Genomic DNA, 24,624 nt, shown 5'->3' on the forward strand with positions numbered 1-24,624 from the left:
ACCTCTTATAGTCAGAGCGAGACTACTGGTGAGGGATTGAAGTATGAATGCGTAGTTTGATCTTAGTTTCATTTTATGCAATTTAGATATCAGATTACTCAATTTGTTTATGATTACCTCCTATAGCCAGAGCGAGACTACTGGTGAGGGGTCAAAATATGAGTTGAAGTAGTATGATCTAGTTTACTTTGCTTACAGTTTTTGAATTGCTTTAAGTTCAGTTTTTTTCCTCTTTTTTATACAGCAGCAAGGATACTGAGCTTCATTGTCACTAGCTCACTGTTTGGTACATTTTTATTTTCTCTTAGTAATTGATTTCATCATTGCAAGTTTTGAAACCTTTTCGAGAACTTTGAAGTATGGAAATTATTTTAGAGGTCACCATTGCCTTGAACACTTATATCCACACTTGACTTTTGCCATCTCACATTAGGGAATCAACAAAAGATAAACCAAAAATCACAAACGACAAAGTATTAAGAAATCGGTTATCTTGCATATACAGTGCACTTCACTTCAGCAGTTTACGACTCCCGGATTGACAATTTACATAGCAATTTAGGACACACTAGATTGACTAAACACCTAGCATTAGTTCTCCTAGCTACTGTGCTGCCTCCACAAGCTTCTCTCTGCCTCTCTGTCAGTATTCCGGAACTATCCCTGCCCCTCATTTTGATTAATACCCATTAATATTTTAATTTTCCTAAGTTTAGACTTTGGAACCCGATTAAAAATATTAATTATTTTAATAAAATACAATCCAGGCGAAATTTCACTAAACGGTTTATGGGTTCTTTAGAACTCATGTGCCTTAGCCTCTCCACCAATTTTCAAGGCTAGAGCACTTCCAATGCTACCAAAAACTAACACTCCCTCTTAGCGAGGAAGGTGCTCTAGCAACAATGTCCAACTACATGTTGCTTTGTCTCTGAAGCACCTCCTTTTTGCACTGTTGGTGCCACCAACATTGTGCCACTGCTGCTACTATACTGCTACCCATGACATTGCCATTGTCATTGTTGCATCTATACTACAGCTCCCTCTCAAATGTTGCATCTACTATGCTGCTAGCACTGCCACTAGCCCACTGCTAACACTCCATTTGTACTGCAACTCGGTTACCAAGAGAAGCAATTGAAAAACAGCCAAAATTAATGAACTTAATTGTGTTCATCATAATACCATCAATGTTGGAATCTGACTGCTCTAATGTCTGACCCTCTGAATCTTCTGCGTTGCTGCTGACTTCTGCATTGTGCCATCTACACAGTGTCATTTGCACTGCTACCAACCTTGCTTTGCACTGATCAATCTCTGGTCTCCGGCTACTACATCTATCCTCCAAACAATCCACTGCATCATCTGACACTAATTCCATCTCACTACTACTGAATCTTTGGGCTCTCGTAGCAAGGAATTGATCCAAGAGGTGGACTCCTCAAGGATCCTGCCCACATGTAGTCCTTCTGACTACAACTCAATATTGCCCCATTTCCCTTCTAGATATGCGTGGGCACTCATGGCAAACTCATCCTTGTCAATCTTTGTCGAAGCAGCCTTAGGATCATGTTTCTCATCCTTATCCTTTTTCTTCAAAGGACACTAGGATGCATAGTGACCCATCTCGCCACAACTGAAACATTTCCCCTTCAAAATGTCGTTTTGCTTATGCTTCTATTGTCCCTTTGATGCTAGAGGTGTGTTCTCCTCCTCCTCCTTGGTCTTCGTGCCACTTCCACTGCTGCCATTGAGCTAGACCTTGACTAGGTCCCTCCTTAATTCCTCCTGCTGAAGAGTTGCCCACATCTCCTCCCATGAAGGTAGTTTTTTCTTGCCAAAGATAAGAGCTTTGGATGAAGACTTGCCATTCATCCGAGACTCCATTCAGGGCTATCCTCACCATCGCAGTTGACTAAGGAGTGGACCCCACTATAGCAAGCTGGTCTTTAGTGTCCTGAAGACGTTAAAAATAAGAGTTGAATCTGTCTCCCTTCTACATCAATGTCCACCGCAACTTTTGTTCTAGGTACATCTTTCGTTGTTTGGAAGAGCCTTCATACAGAGAAGACAAGGCTTCCCACATCTCATGGGTTGTATCCTTTCCCTGCAAGTGTGAGACCACATGATCTCGAACTCCATCGATGAGCCTCTTCGCCTTCCCCTGCTCGGCCTTGCACTTCTTCTTTTGATCGTTGTCAGCAAGAACAGCTACAACACTTTCGACGTAAGCCTCGAGATCATATTCTTCCAAAACAACTAAGATTATGGTCTTCCATATGACATAGTTAGAAGCACCTTCCAACCTATCTTGATCTCTCATCCCATGCGATGCCATCTCACCCAACTGTCGAACTGACTCCTCTAGTCACTGTTCAACTACTCAGCAAGTGAGAAATTCGAAATTTTTGGCAAAAGTTTCTCTAATGAGAAATCCCCCTTCTAAGTGTCTTCGCTCTTTTCCGACGGATTTCTGCCATGACAGAAACTGCGCCCTTCAAGCACTGTTTTGAGGCTCTGTGTCACTTCCTCTGCCTCTGCAAACTCATGAACTGGAAATCGTACCTCTCTGTCGACTCTCTCAGACAGAGATTTCCTCAGAATCTCTACTTCCCGGCAAAGACTGCGCAATCCCTTCAAGGGGATTCGAATTGCTGCCAAGTGCATCTTTTGGCCTCACTGCTCAGCGTTGGATCTGCTCTTCCCTGTTTCAAAATCAATGCTATGATACCATGTGAAAATTTCTAATCCTCTAGGAACCCCTACTGCAGCAAATCTGAATGTACTTCACCTACTTGATTTTAATTACATTCATCAAGTTATTCTTTTGAATACTGAAGCAAATTACTTCTGCAACCCACACTACTTAAATTTGATTTGCATGAAACAAGGAAACTAAGCAAAGAACAAGATACATAGGACAGTTATTTTTGGACAAAATAGTCCCCAAAAAAGCCTTATGCGAGAAAATTGGTTCAGCAGCTCTGAGGATCTTCTGTTATTAAGCAGTAATTCTAAATACAAATGCCGGTAGTCCTCCCAACAATCCAGTGACAGAGAAATACAATGGCGAAAAATCTGAGTGAGTTTTACCTCACTTCACCTGGAAGATTCTGGCTGCTACGATAGCAAAACTGGCTAGCCCCGGCTACTTCTGCATTGGCCCTGCGTAGGCCCTGCGTCAACCCTACAGGCTCTGCATCAACTCTGCATCAACTCTTCTGCCCATTACGTCAGCTTTCCCAGTTGTTTGGGTAGTTCCCCGACAGTTCTGACTTTCTGTGTGGAAGGCATCTTTTTCCTCTGCGATGGCCCTTCTGGCTCTGCATCAAGGATGCGTGGGCCCAGACTAGCCCAACATCAGTCCTCCTGGCTAATGCGTTGCCTCCACAAGCTTCTCTCTGCCTCTCTGTCAGTATTCTCGAACTATCCCTGCCCCTCAACTACAAGATCTCCCCAATCGATCTTCCTCTTGAGAATTTCTCACCTCAGAAAATAGATTTCCTCAATCTCTTTGTGTGTGTCTCTAAATGAAACCCAAGCCTCCTTCTTATACTTTTCTCGTTGAGACTTCAATGGTCGAGATTAAGTCTCTAATCAACGGCTAAGATTAAAACATGACTTGATCTAGCTTCTAGATCATTCTCACCCATATTTTGATTAATACCCAATAATATTTTAATTTTCCTAAGTTTAGACTTAGGAACCCCATTAAAAATATTAATTATTCTAGTAAAATGCAAACCGGGCGGAATTTCACCAAACGGTTTATGGGTTCTTTAGAACTCATGCGCCTTAGCCTCTCCACCAATTTTCAAGGCTAAAGCACTTTCGATGCTACCAAAAACTAACAGCAACTATTGCGCTGCCTGCTCTGAGCAATTAGATCTCTTGATCTCTCTTCAATGTATTTTCCAAATGCCCATCGAAGTCCTCCTTATAATCCTCCAATTGAGTAATCAACAGCCTAGATTAGATTCTAATCAATGGCTCAGATAATTTGGACTCGATCATTGTCTTCTTCTAGAAGTTTCATCCTCAGTTTGATTAATACCCTTTAATTATTTTAATTTCCTAAGTTTAGACTGAGGCACCCATTAAAAATAATTAATTATTTTAATAAAACTTCTCCGGGTTGAATTTCTCAAAACGATTTATGCGTATTCTGGAATACATGTGTCCTAGCCTCCCTACAAATTTTGAGGCTTAGAGCACATCCAATGCTACCAGAAATCAACACTCCCTCTTAGCGACGAATGTGCTCTAGTAATGCAACCTGTTAAAGCATCACCCTTCTCTGTAACATCTCCCTCTGTGCTGTTGATGTCTGACATTGCTGCCCACCAACTACTGCGCAAATGTTGCATCTGTACTACTGCTGACCCTGCCACTGCCAACACTGCATCTGTACTGCAACCCTCATAAGTTTTGCATCTGTGTTGTTGCTAGCACTACCACTGCCAACACTGCATTTGCACTGCAACATTCTCCAATTGCTGCTACTACTGCATTAGCAACGGAAAAGCATCCAAAATTACTAAACAGGTGTTCAGCACGATGCATCTATTGTTGGAGTTCTAATTACTTCTAGTCTCTGCGCTGACCCTCAGAAGCCTTTGCACTACTGCTAACTCTACACTATGCTAACTGCACTGCCACCAACTATGCTCTGCGCTGCTCAGTGTTTGGCACTTCTAGCCACTGCAACTGTCACTCCAGCACTCCTCTGCACCAACTGACACTGGTCCATCCTGTTATTTCTGATCTGGGCTCCTGTAGCAAGGTATTGATCCGAGAGGTGGACTCCTCAGGGATCCTGCCCATCTGCAGTTCTTTCGAACCGCAATACTAGATCACCCCACCTCTCCCCTGGAGGTATCTGGGCAATAATGACAAACTCCTCCTCGATCTCTGCGGATGTAGCCTTCGAATCATGCTTCTCCTCCTTGTCCTTCTTCTTGAGAGGACACTGTGTAGCGTAGTGACCAAATTCACCACACCAGAAGCACTTGATCTTCGAGATGTCCTTCTCTCTCTATTGCTCTTGCTGCCCCTTAGATGCAAGGGTTGCATTCTCTTCCTCCTCCCTGGGATTTGTCCCACTGTTGCTGTTGCTATCAAGTTAGCAGTTGACTAAGTCTCTCCTCATCTCTTCCTGTTGAAGAGCTGCCCACATTCCTTCCCAATCCGGCAATCTCTCTTTGCCCAGGATACTCTGGACAAACACTTGCCATTCTTCTGAGACTGAATTCAAGGCCAACTTCACCATCTCGATAGGTTGAGGTGTTGACCCTACAACTGCCAACGAGTCTCGAATTTCCTGAAGCCTTGTCAGGAACAGATCAATGTGTCTCCCCTTCTACATCTGCGTGGATCTCATCTTTTGTTCCAAGTACATCTTCCGCTACTCAAAAGATCCTTCATATAACGTAGCCAATGCTTACCACATTTGTTGGGCAGTATCCTTGTCGGCAATGTGACACACTACGTGATCTCTCACTCCGTCGAGGATCAATCGCTTGGCCTTTCCATCCCATCCTTGTACTTCTTGAGCGGATATGGATCCGCAGGTACAGCTACCACACTGTCGACATAGGTTTTGAAATCATGCTCATCCAGAAGGCATGAGATCCTTGTCGTCCAGATCACATAGTTGGATGCACCTTCCAACCGATCCTGATCTCTTAACCCACTAGCTGCCATTTCTGCCAACGAAATGTCGAGTTGTCTCCTCTCTCCTCTACGCAACACTAGGCTAGCCTACGCACTCCATGCTGGAGTTAGTAGATTTTCTCCTCTCTATTGCTGCTCAGAAATTAGAGAAATCGAATTCCCTGGCTAGGAATTCTTTGAGGAAGAAATTCCCTCAATAGTGTCTCCTTCCTTCTGACGCTTTTCTGCCCCAACAACTACTGCAGAAAACTGCGTCTCACCAGAAAATCGCTCTGCGTTGATGCTTCTGTGTTGCTCCCTCTGACACTAACAAACTTCGATCTAGAAATCTTTCTCTTTGACGACTCACTCAGAGAGAGATTTTCCCACAAAAATTTTGCCCTCCTAGCCTGGACTTTGCAATCCCTCTGGGTATTCGATTTTCTGCCCATGCAGCACTTCGACTTCCCTCCTTCTCTTCAACGTTGGGCTCTTCCGGCTCTGCTCTCTTGCTTCACCTCCTTCTGATACCATGTGAAAATTTGGAAGACCCAAATTTCTACTGCAGCAACTAATTAAGTCTCTTCTATTTGTTAAATTACTGAACAGATTTTTTACTACATCCTACTACAAATACGGAAACTAATACACTACAGCCTTCACCAATTAAATTAAATGCGGAAACAAGAAACTGAGCAAGAAAGAAATAAACACATGACACCGTTATTTTTGGACAAATGTCCCTAGAAAAATCGAATGTGGGAAAACCGATGCAGCAGTTGAGGGTTTTTATTATTAAGCAATAGTTTTCTGAATACAATTCATTGGATGCCCAACTGGCTATCAATATAGAGAGAAACTGAGCAAAAAAATAGTGAGATGATCTCACCCTGTCACTGGAAGAACCGGCACTGATCTGCGTTGGAGATGAGCCTATGCGCTGCCTCTGCGCAGTTCTGCGTCACTCCCACACAGTCATTGCAACTCAGACTGCGCTACACCTCCTTCTGATCTTCTATTGGCTGGAAACTTCAACTCTCTGGCCTCCCGGTCTCAAAATGATCCAAAAATGGATCATGGATAAACCTCTAAGTCTAAAAGACTTTATGAAAGAGGTAAAAGGTGCCAAATGGCACAAATCCTTTGTAAATCAGAGGAAAATGAAAATTGCAGGCTGCTCCTAGAAATAGTCTCATTGCAAATATCTTCTCATTCTGAATCCAACGCAACTTGAATGGGCGAAAATGGACTCCGGATGAAGGAGTTATTGTAAAATGAAAATTGTCCAATGTGCTTAGAAAAGGAGGCAATTTCATTAATTTTGAACTATATTGAAAATTTTGATTATAGGCTCACGGGCCAATCCACAGCTGACACATGGCAAGCCGGGATTGGGCCACATGGCCCACTCTGATTGGTCTAAAAAGCATTGATATCGCATCGGCGGATGGCTATATAAAGGAGGAACCTCAGGTCTTAAGGCATCGCGACATGCGATTGCCGAAATATCGCATCGCTTAAATCCAAAGGGAAAGGACCAAGACCCGTGAACAGGTGACTTGCCGATGTGCGATGGGCCAATCAAGCGGAGATCACAATCGGCGCTGGCATAAATCATTAGATGAAGAGGCCTCAGACTGTGCAATCTGCAATTGCGACTTGTCGCATTGCAATATCGCGTCGGCACAACACATGGAGCGGGGCCATATATATATGTATACGGGTGATCCAATGGCCAAACCCGACAGCGATATAAACCGGGTTTTATATATTTTAAAGTCCGCCGAAAGGCATTTTTTAATGAATTTTCGTATATCTCGCTTATTAAGCGAAATACAAAGGGGAAGAGCAATGCGATGTAAACCGGACCCGAAAGGGTTCCAGAATGGAAATATATATAATTACAAATCCGCCCAAAAGCCATGTTTGCATTAATTTCACCGTTTTAATATATTTTTAAAATACGAACGGAAACCAAGGGACAGAGCCATTGCGATAAGTGACATCGACCAATAGGCAGACCCGATGGAAGAATAGGGCGCAGTTATGAAAGTTTGAAGTCCAATACATTGTGTTTGATGCTGATTTTCCCGTGTTTTCACAGCTTTCTCTGTGTAAATAGAGAACGACTGTTACTAAGGATTCAAGCGCCGATTGCCCTCATCCGTTGCAGAAACAAGTGGTCGCCTCCCCTGAGTGCGTTACGCAATGATTATTGAACACCAAAGAAGGGATTCAAGCAGACTGTGGCAGGAAGACAAAAAGCTCAAAAGGGAAAACCAACAGGCAGCGTGATTTGGCTTTTAAGCCATGAATGTCAAAGACACAGGGTTGTTGGGTTGTTGAACGGTTGCCAAGTTATTGTTTGCTACTGAATGTTGAAAGTAGTAACAACAGAGAGCCGAGAGAGCAGAGCGATAGAAAGCCAAAGAGCTACTGCGCAAAGCTGCTAAGTTGTTGAATGGTGGCCAAGTTTTTGTTTGTTGTTGAATTGTTGACAGTGGCCGAGTTGTTGTTGCTGTTGAAGGTTGTTGTTCAGGTTTTGTCGTGAAGCAGAAGCCAAAGAGGTAGCGCAAAAGAGAAAGAGAAGCTGAGGGAGCCTTTGGGGTCACTTGAAGTTCAAGTGAAATGCCAAGGAGCTGAAGGTTGCAGAAGGCAGAAAGAAGCCAGAGCCGAAGAGCCAGAGAGCTAGAGCCAAGAGCCAGAGTCAAAGCCAAGAGCCCGAACCAAAGTCAAAGAGCCAGAGTCAGAGCCAAGAGCCAGAACCAAGAGTCAAAGAGCCAGAGCCAAGAGCCAAAAGCCAGAGCTTCAAGATCCAAGGGGATTAAATGGTGTCTGAACCCAGTGTTTTTGTGTAAGAATAGCAGGAGTTGAGTCAAAGACTTGTAAAAAAAAGACTAACACCATAGTCCCAAAGAGCCTAGTTGAATTGACTAGAGCTCACGGAGATGTAGCCCAAGAGTTGTGGGTGAACTCCTAATTAATTTGTTGTCTTATGTGTATGTTTTTGCTGCTGCATTATTCATTGTTATATGCATTCGCATATCAGCACATTCACATATCAACACAAACAACAGATTTTAAAGCAAATAATCAGCTGAAAACAACTACAAGCATACACCTATAATTTCAAGCATTTCTTAATTCTGCATTGGTTAATCAAATAGACTTGGGAAAACTCAAGCTTTGGAAGTGGGAGAGGTTCTTGTAAGTTAGACAAGAGGCCTAAGAGCCCCATTTTCAGATCAGGTGGTATCAGAGCTTAAGATTGATTAACCACACCTTTAAGAAGGTTATATCAGAATGCTTGATTGACAAAGCAAAGACTGCTTGTCTAAAAGGTGTTTGAATAGCAAGACGCTGATTGTATGCTTGTTTGCAGACTGACTATTTGCTGAGTTTGCAGAGGTAAAGGGGAAACTATTGATAGCTCAATCCAGGAAAGACAAGGAGAATGGTTGAAGGCATTCTTCTATCCCAAAGGACCTCAAGGCAATCCAAAGCACAAGAGGTTTGTTGCAAGAGGTTGCTTAAATAAGCTCTTTATTTATCTTGTTGAAGTTTTTTTTGTTCATTGGCATAATGACAACTTCTACAAGTGGGTCCTCAAATTCTGCTCTCTTCACAAGACTCTTTGATGAAGACATGAAGCAAGAATTGTCCACCATGATGGATATGGTGAGAGAAATGTATGAGGATGGAAGGAAGAGCAGCATGCTTAGAAAGCAGCTGAATTCCATGAAGGAAGAGAAGCAGTTGCTTGCTGACAAATTGCAGGAAATGGAGAGGCAACTTCATATTGCAAATATGAACCTGAAGAGGATGCATGAGTTGGAAACACAACTCTTTGTTGCCCAAGAAGCCTTAGTCAAGTACCAGCTTGAAGAAGAGGTAAGCCATTCCAGTTTGTCTTCAAATTCTTCTGAGAATGCTTGTATTGGTTCTTTTGAAAAACATACTAAAGGCATAGGTTCCAAGCTAATGTCCAAGATGGGCTATGAAGGAAAGGGCTTGGGAAAGCATGCACAAGGTATTGTTGAACCAATAATGGTTGAGGAAAGGCCTAAATATTTGGGTCTTGGCTATGGATAGTCTTGTGGAGAGAATTCCAAAGCTGCCATGAAGGCCATTGAAACAGTCCCAAGAAGGAGATTCATTTCATGTCCTCTACCTTAGAAGTGTGAAGGTTGTATCCAAAAGGAATACAATAGCTTGAAACATCAATCGCAGGATGCAGGTGTTCAAAAGCACACACTTGAACCAGAGAGTTGGGGAGACTCTAACAGCCTTGAAGAGTTTGATGGTGTTCCAAAGGGAGCCATTTCTTCATTTGCTTCACCTCCTCATGAAGGCAATAAAGGTGAAAGAGGCAGGTATAAATCTGGTTCTAATTATATTCCTTTTGATTTTGCAAAGCATGATAAATTTCCACATAAGTATGGGGAAAGAGTTGCATGTTCCTTTTGTGGTTTGGATAACCATGATGTTTCTAAATGTTGGAAGAGAATGGCCACATACAAGAAGCAGAAGAAGGAAAAGAAGCAAGAAGCCAAAGGTCCATTAGACAAGGCAAATCATGCTATCAAGAGGATGCACATGCAGTGCACTTACTGCCATAAGCAAGGACATCTTGTTGCAAAGTGTTGGACACTGAATCCAACAATGCTTCCACCAAAGCTAAAGAAAGTGGAAAGAGAAGATGGAAGAAATGGAGGTGAAGATTCCATGAATGATGTGTCTCAAAATGATTCACATGTTGATGCTGATGTGCAAGCAAGGGTAGTACCTTTGAAAGAGATTGGTAAGGAATAGTTAGAGTTCTTATCCGATTAAGATTGCATGTCTATTTATGCATCTACATTATATTTCATTACAACTTCGAAAGTACAGTGTGCTTAAGTGAAAGTTGAAGGATGAAATGCATGCATGAGCACAGGGATGTTGATGATTTCCTTGTTTTTGAACATGTATGTGTAATTAACTTGCAGGGTTGAATGCCTTGACATGCATGTGATGCCATGTTGACTTGAAAGAAGTTAACTTGGTCTCTAAATGGAAATGATGATGAAAGCTTCATCTTTTGAAAAAGAGTCCTAATGGTCTTTTTCTACATGCTTGACTTGAAGGGTCATTTGTTTAAAGGCATGTTTTGTGGGCTTGTATCTAGTCCATCATTTGTATGTAGATTTAAAACATGGAGGTGTTCACAAGATGTGAAATCTGTTTCTTTTGTTGAAGCAGGAGTTAATCCATCCAGTTGTTGTCTATATGCCTGTTGTTGTTGGCAACTTGTCAAACAGGTACCAATGAAAGTTTTGGAAGCAGATGTACTTCACATTTGTTGAGCCACCTTGGATCAATGATCAAGGTAAAGAAGCTCAAACTACCTTCTATGACCATTTCAGTAGAAGTTTTGCAGGGAGGCAAGGAGGAAGACAGTTCTTCTCAAGAAGACTAGCCCATCCAAAGAAGGGAAGTGGTCAAAAACTTTGCTTCAGAGGCACTATGCAAAGGAAAGTGTAGGGACGCTGAAAGAAGAGGGTGAGTCACTCTCATTTACTATTCAGATCAGTATATCAGTGTTTTGGAGACCAAAAGTTCTTTTAGTGGGAAGGCATGATCCAAAAATGGATCTTGGATAAACCTCTAAGTCTAAAAGACTTCATGCAAGAGGTAGAAGGTGCCAAATGGCACAAATCCTTCATAAATTAGAGGAAAATGAAAATCGCAGGCTGCTCCTGGAAATAGTCTCACTGCAGAGATCTCCTCATTTTGAATCCAAAGCAACTTGAATGGGCGAAAACGGACTCCGAATGAAGGAGCTATTATAAAATGAAAAGTGCCCAATGTCTTTAGAAAAGGAGGCAATTTCATTAAATTTTGAACTATATTGAAAATTTTGATTATAGGCTCACAGGCCAATCCACAGCTGACACATGGCAGGCCGGGATTGGGCCACGTGGCCCACTCTGATTGGTCTAAGAAGCATTGATATCACATCGGAAAATGGCTATATAAAGGAGGAACCTCAGGTCTTAAGGCATCGCGACATGCGATTGCCGAAATATCGCATTGCTTAAATCCAAAGGGAAAGGACCAAGACCCGTGAACAGGTGACTTGCCGATGTGCGATGGGCTGATCAAGCGGAGATCGCAATCGGCGCTAGCATAAATCATTAGATGAAGAGGCCTCAGACTGTGCAATCTACAATTGCAACTTGTTGCATCGCAGTATCATGTCAGCACAACACATGGAGCGGGACCACATATATATGTATATGGGCGATCCGATGGCCGGACCCGATGGCAATATAAACCGGGTTTATATATTTTAAATTCCGCCAAAAGGCATTTTTTAATGCATTTTCGTATATCTCGCTTATTAAGCGAAATACAAAGGGGAAGAGTGATGCGATGTAAACCGGACCCGAAAGGGTTCCAGAATGGAAATATATATAATTACAAATCCGCCCAAAAGCCATGTTTGCGTTAATTTCACTGTTTTAATGTATTTTTAAAATACGAAGGGAAACCAAGGGACAAAGCCATTGCGATAAGCAACAACGACCAATAGATGGACCCAATGGAAGAATAGGGCGCAGTTATGAAAGTTTGAAGTCCGATACATTGTGTTTTATGTGGATTTTCCCGTGTTTTCACAGCGTTCTCTGTGTAAACAGAGAACGCCTGTTACTAAGGATTCAAGCACCGATTGCCCTCATCCGTTGCAGAAACAAGTGACCGCCTCCCCCGAGTGCGTTATGCAATGATTATTGAACGCCAAAGAAGGGATTTGAGCAAACTGTGGCAGGAAGACAGAAAGCCCGAAAGGGAAAACCAACAGGCAGTGCGATTTGGCTTTGAAGCCATGAATGTCAAAGACACAAGGCTGTTGGATTGTTGAACAGTGGCCAAGTTATTGTTTGCCGATGAATGTTGAAAGTAGTAGTAGCAGAGAGCCGAGAGAGCAGAGCGATAGAGAGCCAAAGAGCTACTGTGCAGAGCTGCTGAGTTGTTGAACATTGGCCAAGTTGTTGTTTACTGCTGAATTGTTGACATTGGCCGAGTTGTTGTTGCTGTTGAAGGTTGCTGTTGGGGTTTTTCTGTGAAGCAGAAGCCAAAGAGGCAGCGTAGAAGCCAAAGAGGCAGCGCAGAAGAAAAAGAGCAGCTAAGGGAGCCTTTGGGGTCACTTGAAGTTCAAGTGAAAAGCCAAAGAGCTGAAGGTTGCAGAAGGCAGAAAGAAGCCAGAGCCGAAAAGCCAGAGAGCCAAAGCCAAGAGCCAGAGTCAAAGCCAAGAGCCCAAACCAGACCAAAGAGCCAAAGTCAGAGCCAAGAGCCAGAACCAAGAGCCAAAGAGCCAGAGCCAAGAGCCAAGAGCCAAAATCCAGAGCTTCAAGAGCCAAGAGGATTAAATGGTGTTTGAACCCACAGTTTTTGTGTAAGAACCGCAAGAGTTGAGTCAAAGACTTGTAAAAAAAAGACTTACACCATAATCCCAGAGAGCCTAGTTGAATTAATTAGAGCTCACGGAGATGTAGCCCAAGAGTTGTGGATAAACTCCTAATTAATTTGTTGTCTTATGTGTTTGTTTTTACTGCTACTTTATTCACTGTTATATGCATTAATATATCAGTTTAAGCACATTCACATATCAGCACAAATAGAAGATTTTAAAGAAAATAACCAGCTGAAAACAACTACAAGCATACACCTATAATTTCAAGCATTTCTTAATTCCGCATTGGTTAATCAAATAGACTTGGGAAAGTTCAAGCTTTGGAAGTGGGAGAGGTTCTTGTAAGTTAGACAATAAGTCTAAGAGCCCCATTTTCAGATCACAAAACCTGGCTCCGGCACTAAATCTTGACTGTTCCTCAACAGAATTTCGATTTCCCTCTAAATCTTTGCGCTGCCGCAGCATAGCTCTATGTGGCCCTGCGTCAACTTCTTTGGACATCTTTTTGTCCTCTCTTCCTTGTACTCTCCGGACCAAGAAAACTTCCCTTCGGAAACTATCCCTGCCCCTCACTGCAAGAAATCTCTTCAATCCTCTCTCTAGCAACTACTGCGTTGCCCTCTCTGAGAAATTCGATCTCTTGATCTCTCTCTGATGTATTTTCCAAATGTCCATCGAAGTCCTTATAATCCCCTAGTTGAGTAATCAACGGCCCCGATTAGATCCTAATCAATGGTTCAAATCATTTGGACTTGATCTCTGTCTTCTTCTAGAAGCTTCACAATCAGTTTGATTAATACACTTTAATTATTTTAATTTCCTAAGTTTAGACTTAGGCACCATTAACAATAATTAATTATTTTAATAAAACTGTCTCCGGGTGGAATTTCCCAAAACAATTTTTGGGTATTGTGGAATACATGTGTCCTAGCCTCCCTGCAAATTACACATGTCCAAGTTACTTGTTCTTTGTTCTACACCGAATTGTATATCTCAATGGAGGAAGCTTTATGCTAATATATAGTGGTTTGACCCTATTGGGAATGGTCACGTCTTTTGGGGGGAGCCAACATTACGGCCAACTTGTCAATCAATTATATTTGAAAATGTTTATATAGGGGCCAACCTGTCAAGAGATTGTTTGCAAATTTCTAAACATTATCCTGCTCGATCCTTCTAGCATTAATATTTATTGGCTCATAATTTAGTTCTTCAGTTATGCTTGTCACTGCCAATATATATGCTTGTAATACTACTCCCAAATTTTTCTAATCTCTGAGTCTCACCAAAATTCATATCTGTATACTGTGACTGTAACATAACTTGTGTAAACCTTATTATGTTGTGACAATAATCTGAGCTCATATTTTAGAGGTATAAACAGACAGTCTTGTGTTTGAATGTGAAGTTGATTTGTACTTGAACACCAATAAGCCAGGAGCTGTCACTTGCCAATAGCACACTGGCACCACAAAGATTCACCTGTACTTTGGATTCCTTATGAATCTTAGCAGTCGCTAGAAATAATTTGTTAAACAGTCAGTCAAAAGGAAGGCATTTTTAAAACAGTATAGATTTCAAAGTTTCAATGCTTTTAAAGGCAGTGCATTAAAGGTGTTAATAATGTTGCTGCTTTATGCTTCTGGACCAACTGTGATAGCTTCTATATCTTTCCTGCTTTTAACCAATGTCCTTTCCTTAGTATCAAAATCAATTTTCTTAGGTTAAAATTCCTAAACAAAATCATGTTGAGCTCCTCAAGTCCATGTTCCTAGTAATGGTGAATGGTCAACACAATGGCTCCTTGCATAGTTGACCCTTTTCCATCAATGACAATACCTCAACATAGAACTAGAATGCCCTGAACAGAGGCAATAGCTGGAGCATAGTTGACTCCTGAATTTGCATCCCAGTGCAATGAATTACCATCTATCATAAATGAAATATCGAAATCCCATTCTTATTTATCAATGGATTTTCTGGATTAAGATATTTAAGTATCCAGAAGTTCAAGGACAGCTAGCTTGCTGGTGGTCAATAGATTGATACCATATTAGATGCAAACTTTGGCATCACTCCTACAAAAAGAAAATCATAATTTGGTAAGTATGCAAGGAAAAACACTGGACTATCGGTTGCAAGGCACCTGCTTCATATGTAGTGGTTAAAGATGACATCGTATTCAGTCCAAAAGAACAAAAAATTCATCCATGCCTCGTAATTCTGTATGTAAGGTATTATTTGACAATTGGGGCTGATAGTAAATTTTGGTTGCCTGTTAAAAAGCACAGAAACTTAAGAGGATAGGATACTGTTAGCCTCACTCTCATAATAAAACAATTATAAATCCAAAATTATAATTAAATAAATCAAATCTTGAGAATTAGGAGTTAGTTCCTCAAACTAGGGAGTTTAATTAGGATGAAATATTCTCTCCAACTAGTTCTCCTAGATCAGTATTTTGTTGAGAAAATATCTCAACCAAGTTTGTTCAAGATAGACACACTATCTTGAGACAAATTTCCTCATGTATTTATATGTATCATAAACATTATTTTGAGAATGATAATGAGAATGTGAGGAATGCTATAAGGCTGAGGCCTTTTTCGCCATGTCTGGTTTTTCTATATTTCTGCTATTTATTTTATGAGTGTCTCATTATTAGTGGTTTAGTTTTCTTCATGTGGTATCAGAGCCAAGGGTTGTGAGATTAAAGAAATTACTAGGTTTTGTTTAATTAATGAGTTGATCTCTATGGTGAAGCACTTGGCCATAAGAAGAATCATGGGTCCAAATTGATGTTGACTCTTGTGCATAGTGGAGGATGATTAAAGAGCGTTGCATAGATGTTGCATAGAGCAAGAGCGATGTCTGCTATAAGAATCACTTTTGGGTAGCCAACACTGCGACCTGTGGGAATACCACCAACTGTGGAGCTAAATTGAGCCAAATATGACTTTTGATTTTGATCTCAGATGGATTCCATAATGCTATTTGCAAATTTTTTATCGGTGTGCGTTAAGTCTGCAAGTCTCCGCTACTTGTCCTTTGAGAGCGTCATACGGTAAAGGAAATGAAGTTCGAGGAACTCCTGCAGCCTTAATGATTTCAAGGCCACGACGAATGTGGTACCAGTCACTGTGCTCCACATTACAAGCAGTGGAATCACCTGCTTTCAGAAGAAGTTGGACAGCTGTATCCCAGTCACCATTGCTCTGGAGTGTTCTAAGCTCCAAGTTCACATCAGAGACAATTTCAGGAGATGTTTCTGGCACATCCAGCTTGCCATACAAATACGATCAGTAGAATTGCAAGAGTCCAACATTTCTCCCATACTGCAATTCACGACGGTAAATGTTGTTGCAATGTCCATGGAATTCTTGCATGAAGGTGCAAGGGGTTTCTGCTGCCGTCACGACATCTTAGCCTGGTGCTTCTGCTGCCTACAAAGAAATTGTGTTTAAATTTCTACATGTTGGATCGTTGGTTGAGATTGCATGGTCAATATGGATTTTCAAATCTACGTGGGAGGCTACTGTATTGAAGATTTGATTACATGGCCCTTGCCACAATAAGACTCTGCCAGCGTTACTGATTATCAACAAAGGAACTAACTCCTAATTCTCAAGATTTGATTTATTTAATTATAATTTTGGTTTTATAATTGTTTTACTATGAGAGTCTGATTCATCTCTGAAATTTGCTTGACGACTCCATCATGTGCCTCACTCTCATAATAAAACAATTATAAATCCAAAATTATAATTAAATAAATCAAATCTTGAGAATTAGGAGTTAGTTCTTCAAACTAGGAAGTTTAGTTAGGATGAGAGATTCTCTCCAACTAGTTCTCCTCGATTAGTGTTTTGTTGAGAAAATATCTTAACCAAGTTTGTTCAAGATAGACACACTATCTTGAGACAAACTTCCTCATGTATTTATATGTATCATAAACATTATTTTGAGAATGATAATGAGAATGTGAGGAACGCTGTAAGGCTGAGGCCTTTTCCGCCATGTCTGGTTTTTCCATATTTCTGCTATTTATTTTATGAGTGTTTCATTATTAGTGGTTTAGTTTTCTTCAGATACTATATTAATAGATTATTTAGGATAATCCTACAAATGAATCTATTAATTCACAAGCATTTGAAAAAGACACCTAACAGTTTGTAAGGTAGCTGCCTAATATGTAAGTAGTTGAAACAGGACAAGTCACCTTTTATGGGACACGAGCAAGAAATTCCACTACACTAGTTAGCCTGTCGAAACATGTAATTAATCAATGGCACTTCAGAAAGTAACTATAATTTTGGTCGGTTGCTTCAAAACATACCACATATTGACAAGAAGAAAAGAAAATACACAGGTTTGAGGGAAACAAAAATATCTTGATTATTAAATTGTGAATATTTCAGAACTTGTTAAACGATTCCTGATAGGGTAGAAGGAAAAGCAAATAAAGCATCATCTTACTCATTCCATCAACAATAGTTGGATCATTGTCTGCATAACGTTCTAACTCCTCCTGAACATTTATAACCAGATACCACATCATTACTATTTAACCAATGTTCAGTTCCTGGAATTAGTATTCACGGAGAATGCAACAAGAAGCTTTCTCAGTAACAAATATTACCCCTAGTGCTTTATATCGCTCCTCAATTTGTTTCAAGTCATTCAAGGCAACCTCTCTCTCATCCTGGAAAGCAAACGATGAATGGAAACTTAGAGACTTTTCTAGTATTCCTTCTATTTGATGATTGATTGAAGAGATGTTTGGGCAATGAGATATGTGCATACAGAATCTTCCCTTCCCTTCTTTAAGGACTCCTTTTGCAAAACCAACTCAGAATGCCGTTTTTTAGCACAAGCCAGATCGTCTTCCAGTTTAGAAGATGCATGCCTCAGCTGTTCAATAATAAATGAAATGAAAAGCAAGAGAAAAAAATTAAAAAAACAGTTCTGACCATAAAATTTCTCAAATCAAAATCAAGCTAAGAGAACTTAATATTCAATACCTGATTGCCAGCACAGCTGGGAAGGCTCCAGAAAAACACCTGCAAATAGAAAAGATTAAACGAAGGGGAAAAAAGTGCATTAGTGCCCACAGACAACACAACAAAGTTAATAGCATATGAATATTGATGCATGTAAGTCATCTCTGGCCTAAGTATAAAAGCATTGCCATTTAAAAAGTACATATCAAGCACAACAACTATGTATAGAAATAAAGCTAGAAAGATAGAACCCAATATCATGTGTTCTATTGATCATCAGGAACTCTATAGTCTGTCGTTCCCATTATATATTCCATCTGCTACAGCCTTGCCTAGGGCTGAACCCATGAAAACAAACTAGAAAAGTGATAAACATTCCAACTGTTACCACCAAAACATGCAAAGTATCTTAGGTGTTGAAGCTACAAGGACCCTTCCAAATATTTTTAGGCATATGTCATGTCCCCAATAAATAATTTCATAAGTAAAATCATCATTTTTGCAATTTTGGCGTTAGGGAATATTTTGGCATATAAAACTTAGGAAAAGTGGGTTATGGAGGCCCCAATTAATTTTTGGAGGAAAAAAGGAGAAACAAACATTAGAGGAAAAGGAAATAATTTTTGTTAAGTGAAATGAAATATGGGACCACCAAAGAGGGAATTTTGACCCCCTCGAGAAATCCGCACTAGGAAAAGGAAAGAGAAAAGAAGGGCAGTTCGAACTTGTGGAGAGAGGGGAACACCAAGGGAAAAAGGACCAGCATCTATAAATAGCACATTGGGGCTCCACTTTTGCATCTTTTGCTCATATTTTCTGAAGATCGAACTCACTCTTGGAGGTTGTTCAACACAAGAGAAGCAGAGTTGTTTAGCTCAAGAGTTTCAAGTGAAAATCATTCTCATTTTGGAGAACTTCGAGTGTCTCCCTAGTAAGGCTTTGGGGGTGTCTATTTCAGGACTTCCATTGGAGCTTATTGCAGAATATTCACACAGAAATTTGCTACTAATGGGCACAGAAGACAAACCCCAGAGGCTATGTTGCAGGAAACATTGCCCCCAGGTCAGTTTCCGGTCGAAAATGAAACGGAAACGAGGAAACTCGTACCATAAGGCCTAGAACTCGTTTTCGGCCGTACTGGCACGTTTCACACTGGAGAAACGTGGCCAGTACGGTTGGAAACGAGTTTCCACGCTGTACGACAAAGTTTCCACTTCACAATTGCGGTTTTCTTTTATTTTTTTCGCTTCTAATTTTTTATTGGGCAAATAAAATATCTTTTGGATCAGTGAAACATGAATCTCCGATCACTCACGATTAATCACGAGTCAAACTCTGCTCTTCCCTCAAACGATCCAATTCAACTCTGGGCGAGTCAAACTCACGTTGACCAAGTTTGACTCACGACTCACCGATTAATTGCGATTTAGGCGACTGAGGTGATTTTCAGCCCTCTACTCGATGAGCACGGGTTTTAACTTTCAGGGTTGTTGCATTGTTCGCCACGTGGTTTAGTTAGGTTAAAAATTAAACATCAGTCTGTAACTTACTTCTCACTGCTCAGACCCGACAACTCATACGTCGAGAAGGTAATAGAGGCATGGTTTCAGTTTCAGTTTACTCTGCATAATAGAGGCGTAGTGTGTAGTGTGCTCTAGCGTTAGCTTCAGCGTGTGCTCTGTCAGAGATTTCAGTAGCAAACCATTATCAGTTCAGGAAAGATTTCAACGAAACAGTACCGTAGAAAAACGTTTCACGTGGCCATAACGCATTTTTTTACATTTTTTTACAGGATGGAAACCTATTCTTTATAAAAAGCAGACTTGTCTCTATAGTTCTTATATAGTCTTTATTGTACTTGCAGATTGAGTCATTATGTGGACTCATGGTTTAAATGGGTAATGCTTTATGATTGCACATATACATACGTTTATCGTGCAACTTAGCATTATCATATCATTTCAACAACAATCAAGAGATTTCAGTTACTATTTTTTACAGATTAGTATGCAGTATTTTATAAACTTCTGGTTCTATGTAGTCATTGGTTAGGAGTCAAGGCTCAGTACTTTGGATCATGTTTGGACTCATAACATATATGAGATACTTATTCATTCATGATATTTTGGACATCTATTGATATTATGGATTGTTTGGACATGGCTTTATTGAATATCAATGAATTTTTTTTTTTAATTCAATATATGTGCATATCTTTATTTATTGAATTCACCAATTTTTTCCCGATGTTTTCCTGATCCGATTAAAACTCTTTCCTCTTTTTCATTGTCGATTTATTGTCAATTCCGAGTCTGGTAACATTGTTTTGGATTCTTCTAGATGCCTCTCTCAAGTTATAAAAAGACTCTCGCCTCATTCCCACATCACACAATTGAGCAAGTCGTTTCTCTTGGAGACGGACGATTTTAGCAAAGGAGAAAAGAGGAAGAGAGTAGTGGTTTCAGCTAGGGTGTTTTCAACAGTGAACAATGGAGATTTCAGCAGCAAGAGAAAGAGATTTCAACAGCATATTTGGAGTGCAGAGTTTCCGGCTACGTCATTTTTGGGTTTTGGCTCAGCTACAGCCATATTTCTCGTCTTTTCTGGCATTTTGGGGTAACTTTAGCTACAAAAAATTAATTTGGGTAAGAAGCATTCATTTTCTTAGTTTTTTTCTACTATTTCTTCAATTTTTCGAGGGTTTTTGCTATATGAAAAACGTTTTTCTTTACAATTTTTTTTTTTTTTTTTTTTTTTTTGCAGCAATGGCTTCCAACCAAGGTGTAGCTACAAGTTCAAGCCCCAGGTCCAACCCAAGGGCTGAATATTATCCTCTTTGGAGGCATTTTCAGAAGCTTCAAAAATGTGGAGGTGTTGGCTCATGGGAATGGCAATGTAATCTTAGCAGTAATTTGTACAAGGGCTCCTACCCAAGAGTGAAGGCACATCTTTTGCATGGAGGAGGATAGGGGATTGGAGGTTGCACAAAAACAGTAGACCCATTAGCAAGGAGGGCATATCAAAGAGAGCAAGATGAGGTGGATGGAATTAAAAGAAGGAATGATGAGCTTAGTCAAGCTACTCCTCAAGGTCCACCTAACATTGAGCCAAAGATTGTAGTTGAAGCAAGGAAGAGAAGAGCCAGTGCCACTCAACAACATGAACAACCAACATCCAAAAATACTAGAGGGGCATTCCCTTCAGTTCAGGATAGCAAAATTGCTAAATTGGTGAATGTGAAAGCGAGAGAAGAAACTGATTCTAGAGTGGCTAGGTGCATCTATGAATGTGGTATCCCATTCAATGTTTTTCGCTCTCCTTACTAGCAAGATACGATAAGGGCAATTAACAAAGCTCCTCAAGGGTACAAGGGGCCCAACTATGAGAAAGTCAGAACTCAACTTCTCAAAAATGAGAAGGAGCTTGTGGAGGATATCTTATCACCAATTCGTTCTTCCTCGGAGTAGGTATTGGATATTATCCATAGAAAATATCTCGGATGGATATGGATAGATACAAGGCACGATAGATACGATTATTGATAAATATCATTGGCACTTCCCCCAAAGGAACAATGTTTATAAAGGCGGAAGACCGCTCAGGAGAGGTAAAAGATGCACAGTTCATTGTTGATGTTATTATAAAATCTATTGAACAAATATGGCCTAACAGGGTGGTGCAAGTTATCACGGATAATGCACCAGTTTGCAAAACTGCAGGATTAATTATTGAGGGGAGGTATGACCACATCTTTTGGACACCCTGCATTGTCCAAATCTGAATCTGATCTTAGAGGAGATCAACAACAAAGTTCCATGGATAAAGGAAATCACTGGGGAAGCAAGGGAGATTGTTAAATTCATCACCAACCACCACCAATCTCTGGAAATATTTCGAGAGTACTCCAAATTGGAGTTGTTAAAAGTTGTTGAGACAAGATATGCATCAAACTTCCTGATATTGCACCGCCTTGTTGAGGTTAAGCATGCATTAGTTTCTATGGTGGTGAGTCAAATTTGGGTTGAGTGGAGACAAGCAAATTCAGAGCGGGGATATATGGCGCGTAGATTGTGCCTTGATGAGGATTGGTGGAGCAAGATAGATTTCTTGCTCAAGTTCACAACCCCTGTATTTGAGCTTCTTCGAAATGCTAACAACCGACCAACATTTCTTATGAGAGGTATATGATGGCATGGATTCCATGGTTGAGAAAACTATGGAAATCATTTCACAAGAGTCTCCACAACTTTTGTTTGTTGATGATCATTTTGTTGATTTAGTCAAGAAAATCATTGTTGATACGTGGAACAATTTCAACACTCCATTGCACACTTTAGCACATGCGTTGAACCCCAAATTTTATGATGGGGAGCTTATTGCTCAAAGAAATGGGAAGAGGAAGGCGCCCCATAAGGATAGAGAGGTGACTAATGGAGTGAAAAAAGCCCTTTATGAGAATATTTCCATCTCATCTACACAGGGAGGTAAAGGAAGAATTTGCCAGTTTTGCTACAGTATTAGATGATTGTGCAGATATATCAGCTTTGGAGGAGAGAAGCACCATAAATCCAATCAGGTAGTGGATTTGTCACGGAGCAAATGGTGTACATTTGCAAAACCTTGCCATTCATGTTATTTCACAAGTGGCAAGCTCTTCATCGGCAAAAAGGAATTGGAGCACCTATGGTTTTATTCATATTGTGAAGCGCAATAGGTTGGACTCACAAAAGGCAGAGGATCTTGTTTATGTGCACTCCAACCTTCGCCTTGCATCTTGTAGGGGTACAGAATACAACAATGGTCCTTCTAAAGAATGGGATGTAGATCTAGAAAGTCCTGATTTGGATCTCTCTCTTGCTACTCTGAATATTGAGGTCCAGCCTAGAAGTGGAATTGGCCCATCATCTTCTTCAGCACCACCATCCACTATTGAGCATGCTTCTACTTCTATTTTTGATGAGGATTAGTCTTTTGGCTTTATAGTTCTTGCAGCCTCATAGTCTTTATTGTACTTGCAACCTCACATATATAATAAAGGTTGATTTTGAGATTTGGATATATAATAAAAATTGATTTTGAATATTACGATATTGTTATTTTTATTATGTGATCATTCATGAGTAAATGTGATGTAAATTTAATCATAATGTTTAAACTTTAAATGTAATAAATTATAATGTATCATGTATGCTTTATGATTGCACATAACATTTCTTAAATGTCCTAAATTCTAATATATATATATATGTGTGTGTGTGTGTGTGTGTGTGTGCCCCCGTTATATCTATTGTGTGTCCCCATTTCCAAAATTTGGAGGGGTCATGTTTCGTACCCGTGCCCGTTTCGGAAACTCATACCCGTTTCCTCATTTCATGCAACTTGGCCCGGAGGTTATTTGGAGCAACATCCTTCTATTATATGTTTCGGGTATTTGGAGGAGATTTTGTATTGGTTAGAGGAGTTTGGCACCATTTCTCATAATTGTTCTTGTATCTTTTGGCTGGGCTGAATTTTCTCTTATAGAGCCTGCGCAGGGGTTGGAGAACAGAGTTTTTTGTTGGTTTTTGGTGCTGGTATTTGCCAGGAGTTTTTAATTGGAGTGATAGCTATTTGCCAGAGGATATTTGTGCACAATTTCTTAGCCATTTGCAAAAGAGTTTTATCATTTCTCAACAGTTTCTCTCTAGTCGGGCACAAAACTATGTAGTTGTGAATTCGTTCTATTTTGGGCATTTCAGGTCAGTTGGAATTTGTTGAAATGTGTAACTAGGTTCAGTCTTCATAATGACATGTGTAATTGTGATTTTATGTAATTAATGAAAAGAAGAAAATAAATTTATTTTTTAGTACTTGAATCATGGGTTTCATGATCAAGGAATTTTATTTTAGTTAAGGTTCTCATTGTGAACCTTTAGGTTTTGTCATCTAGTCATAAAAGTCAGTCAATATCATGTATGAAGGACCTTTCCTGGGCATGTTACATTTTTGTATGAGTCATTAAATAAGAAAGCCCTCCAAGACCATGCAAAGACACCTCCTACAAGTTGGCTTCAAGATAGAATAAAATATCTTCACCAAAGGACACGTCGACTCACATACATGTCATGTCGGCTTATTATCATGGGAAACAACTATAAATAGGAAGCTCAACCCCATTTCATAGATATGCAATTCGATCATGGTCTGAGATAAGCAGAAGTGCGAGAATCACTGAAAGGGAACCTCATAACCAGCAAAGAAAGGGAAAAGGAGAGCGAAATATTTGGTGCTATTTTTGGGTCTATTTTGGGGTAGGTACACTCCACACGTGTGAGAATCTGTTGTTGTCTACTGTAGAAAGAGCGAGTTACCACGGTCACATTGTGAAGACAGATTTTGGGTGAGGAACAAAGAAGCTCTCAAGCCAAAGTGCCGAGAAGAAGTCTCCCTCTAGAGAAAGGATAATCAAGAGCCAAGGTTGATCATTCTCATGTGCTAAGGGTTTCTGAATTAGGGCTGAGAAATTGCAGGTCTGAA

At 40.3% G+C, this 24,624-nt stretch overlaps 1 protein-coding gene across 1 annotated transcript in view; it reads right to left on the bottom strand.

Annotated features, from left to right (window-relative positions):
- Positions 1–24,624, bottom strand: part of ATMND1 (Mnd1 family protein) — a 276,194-nt gene that overhangs the window by 59,444 nt on the left and 192,126 nt on the right. Inside the window, exons 4-7 of the mRNA XM_089370879.1 lie at positions 18,130–18,168; positions 17,912–18,019; positions 17,748–17,810; positions 17,585–17,636 (exon numbers count right to left, since the gene is read on the bottom strand). Of these exons, the coding sequence (XP_089227005.1) occupies positions 17,585–17,636; positions 17,748–17,810; positions 17,912–18,019; positions 18,130–18,168 (262 nt within the window). The remainder of the gene's footprint in view (positions 1–17,584; positions 17,637–17,747; positions 17,811–17,911; positions 18,020–18,129; positions 18,169–24,624) is intronic.

This window comes from Pinus tabuliformis, chromosome 6, assembly GCF_031772625.1.
Source record: "Pinus tabuliformis cultivar Carrire ecotype Pingquan chromosome 6, CPIR1, whole genome shotgun sequence".
NCBI classification, from domain to species: domain Eukaryota; kingdom Viridiplantae; phylum Streptophyta; class Pinopsida; order Pinales; family Pinaceae; genus Pinus; species Pinus tabuliformis.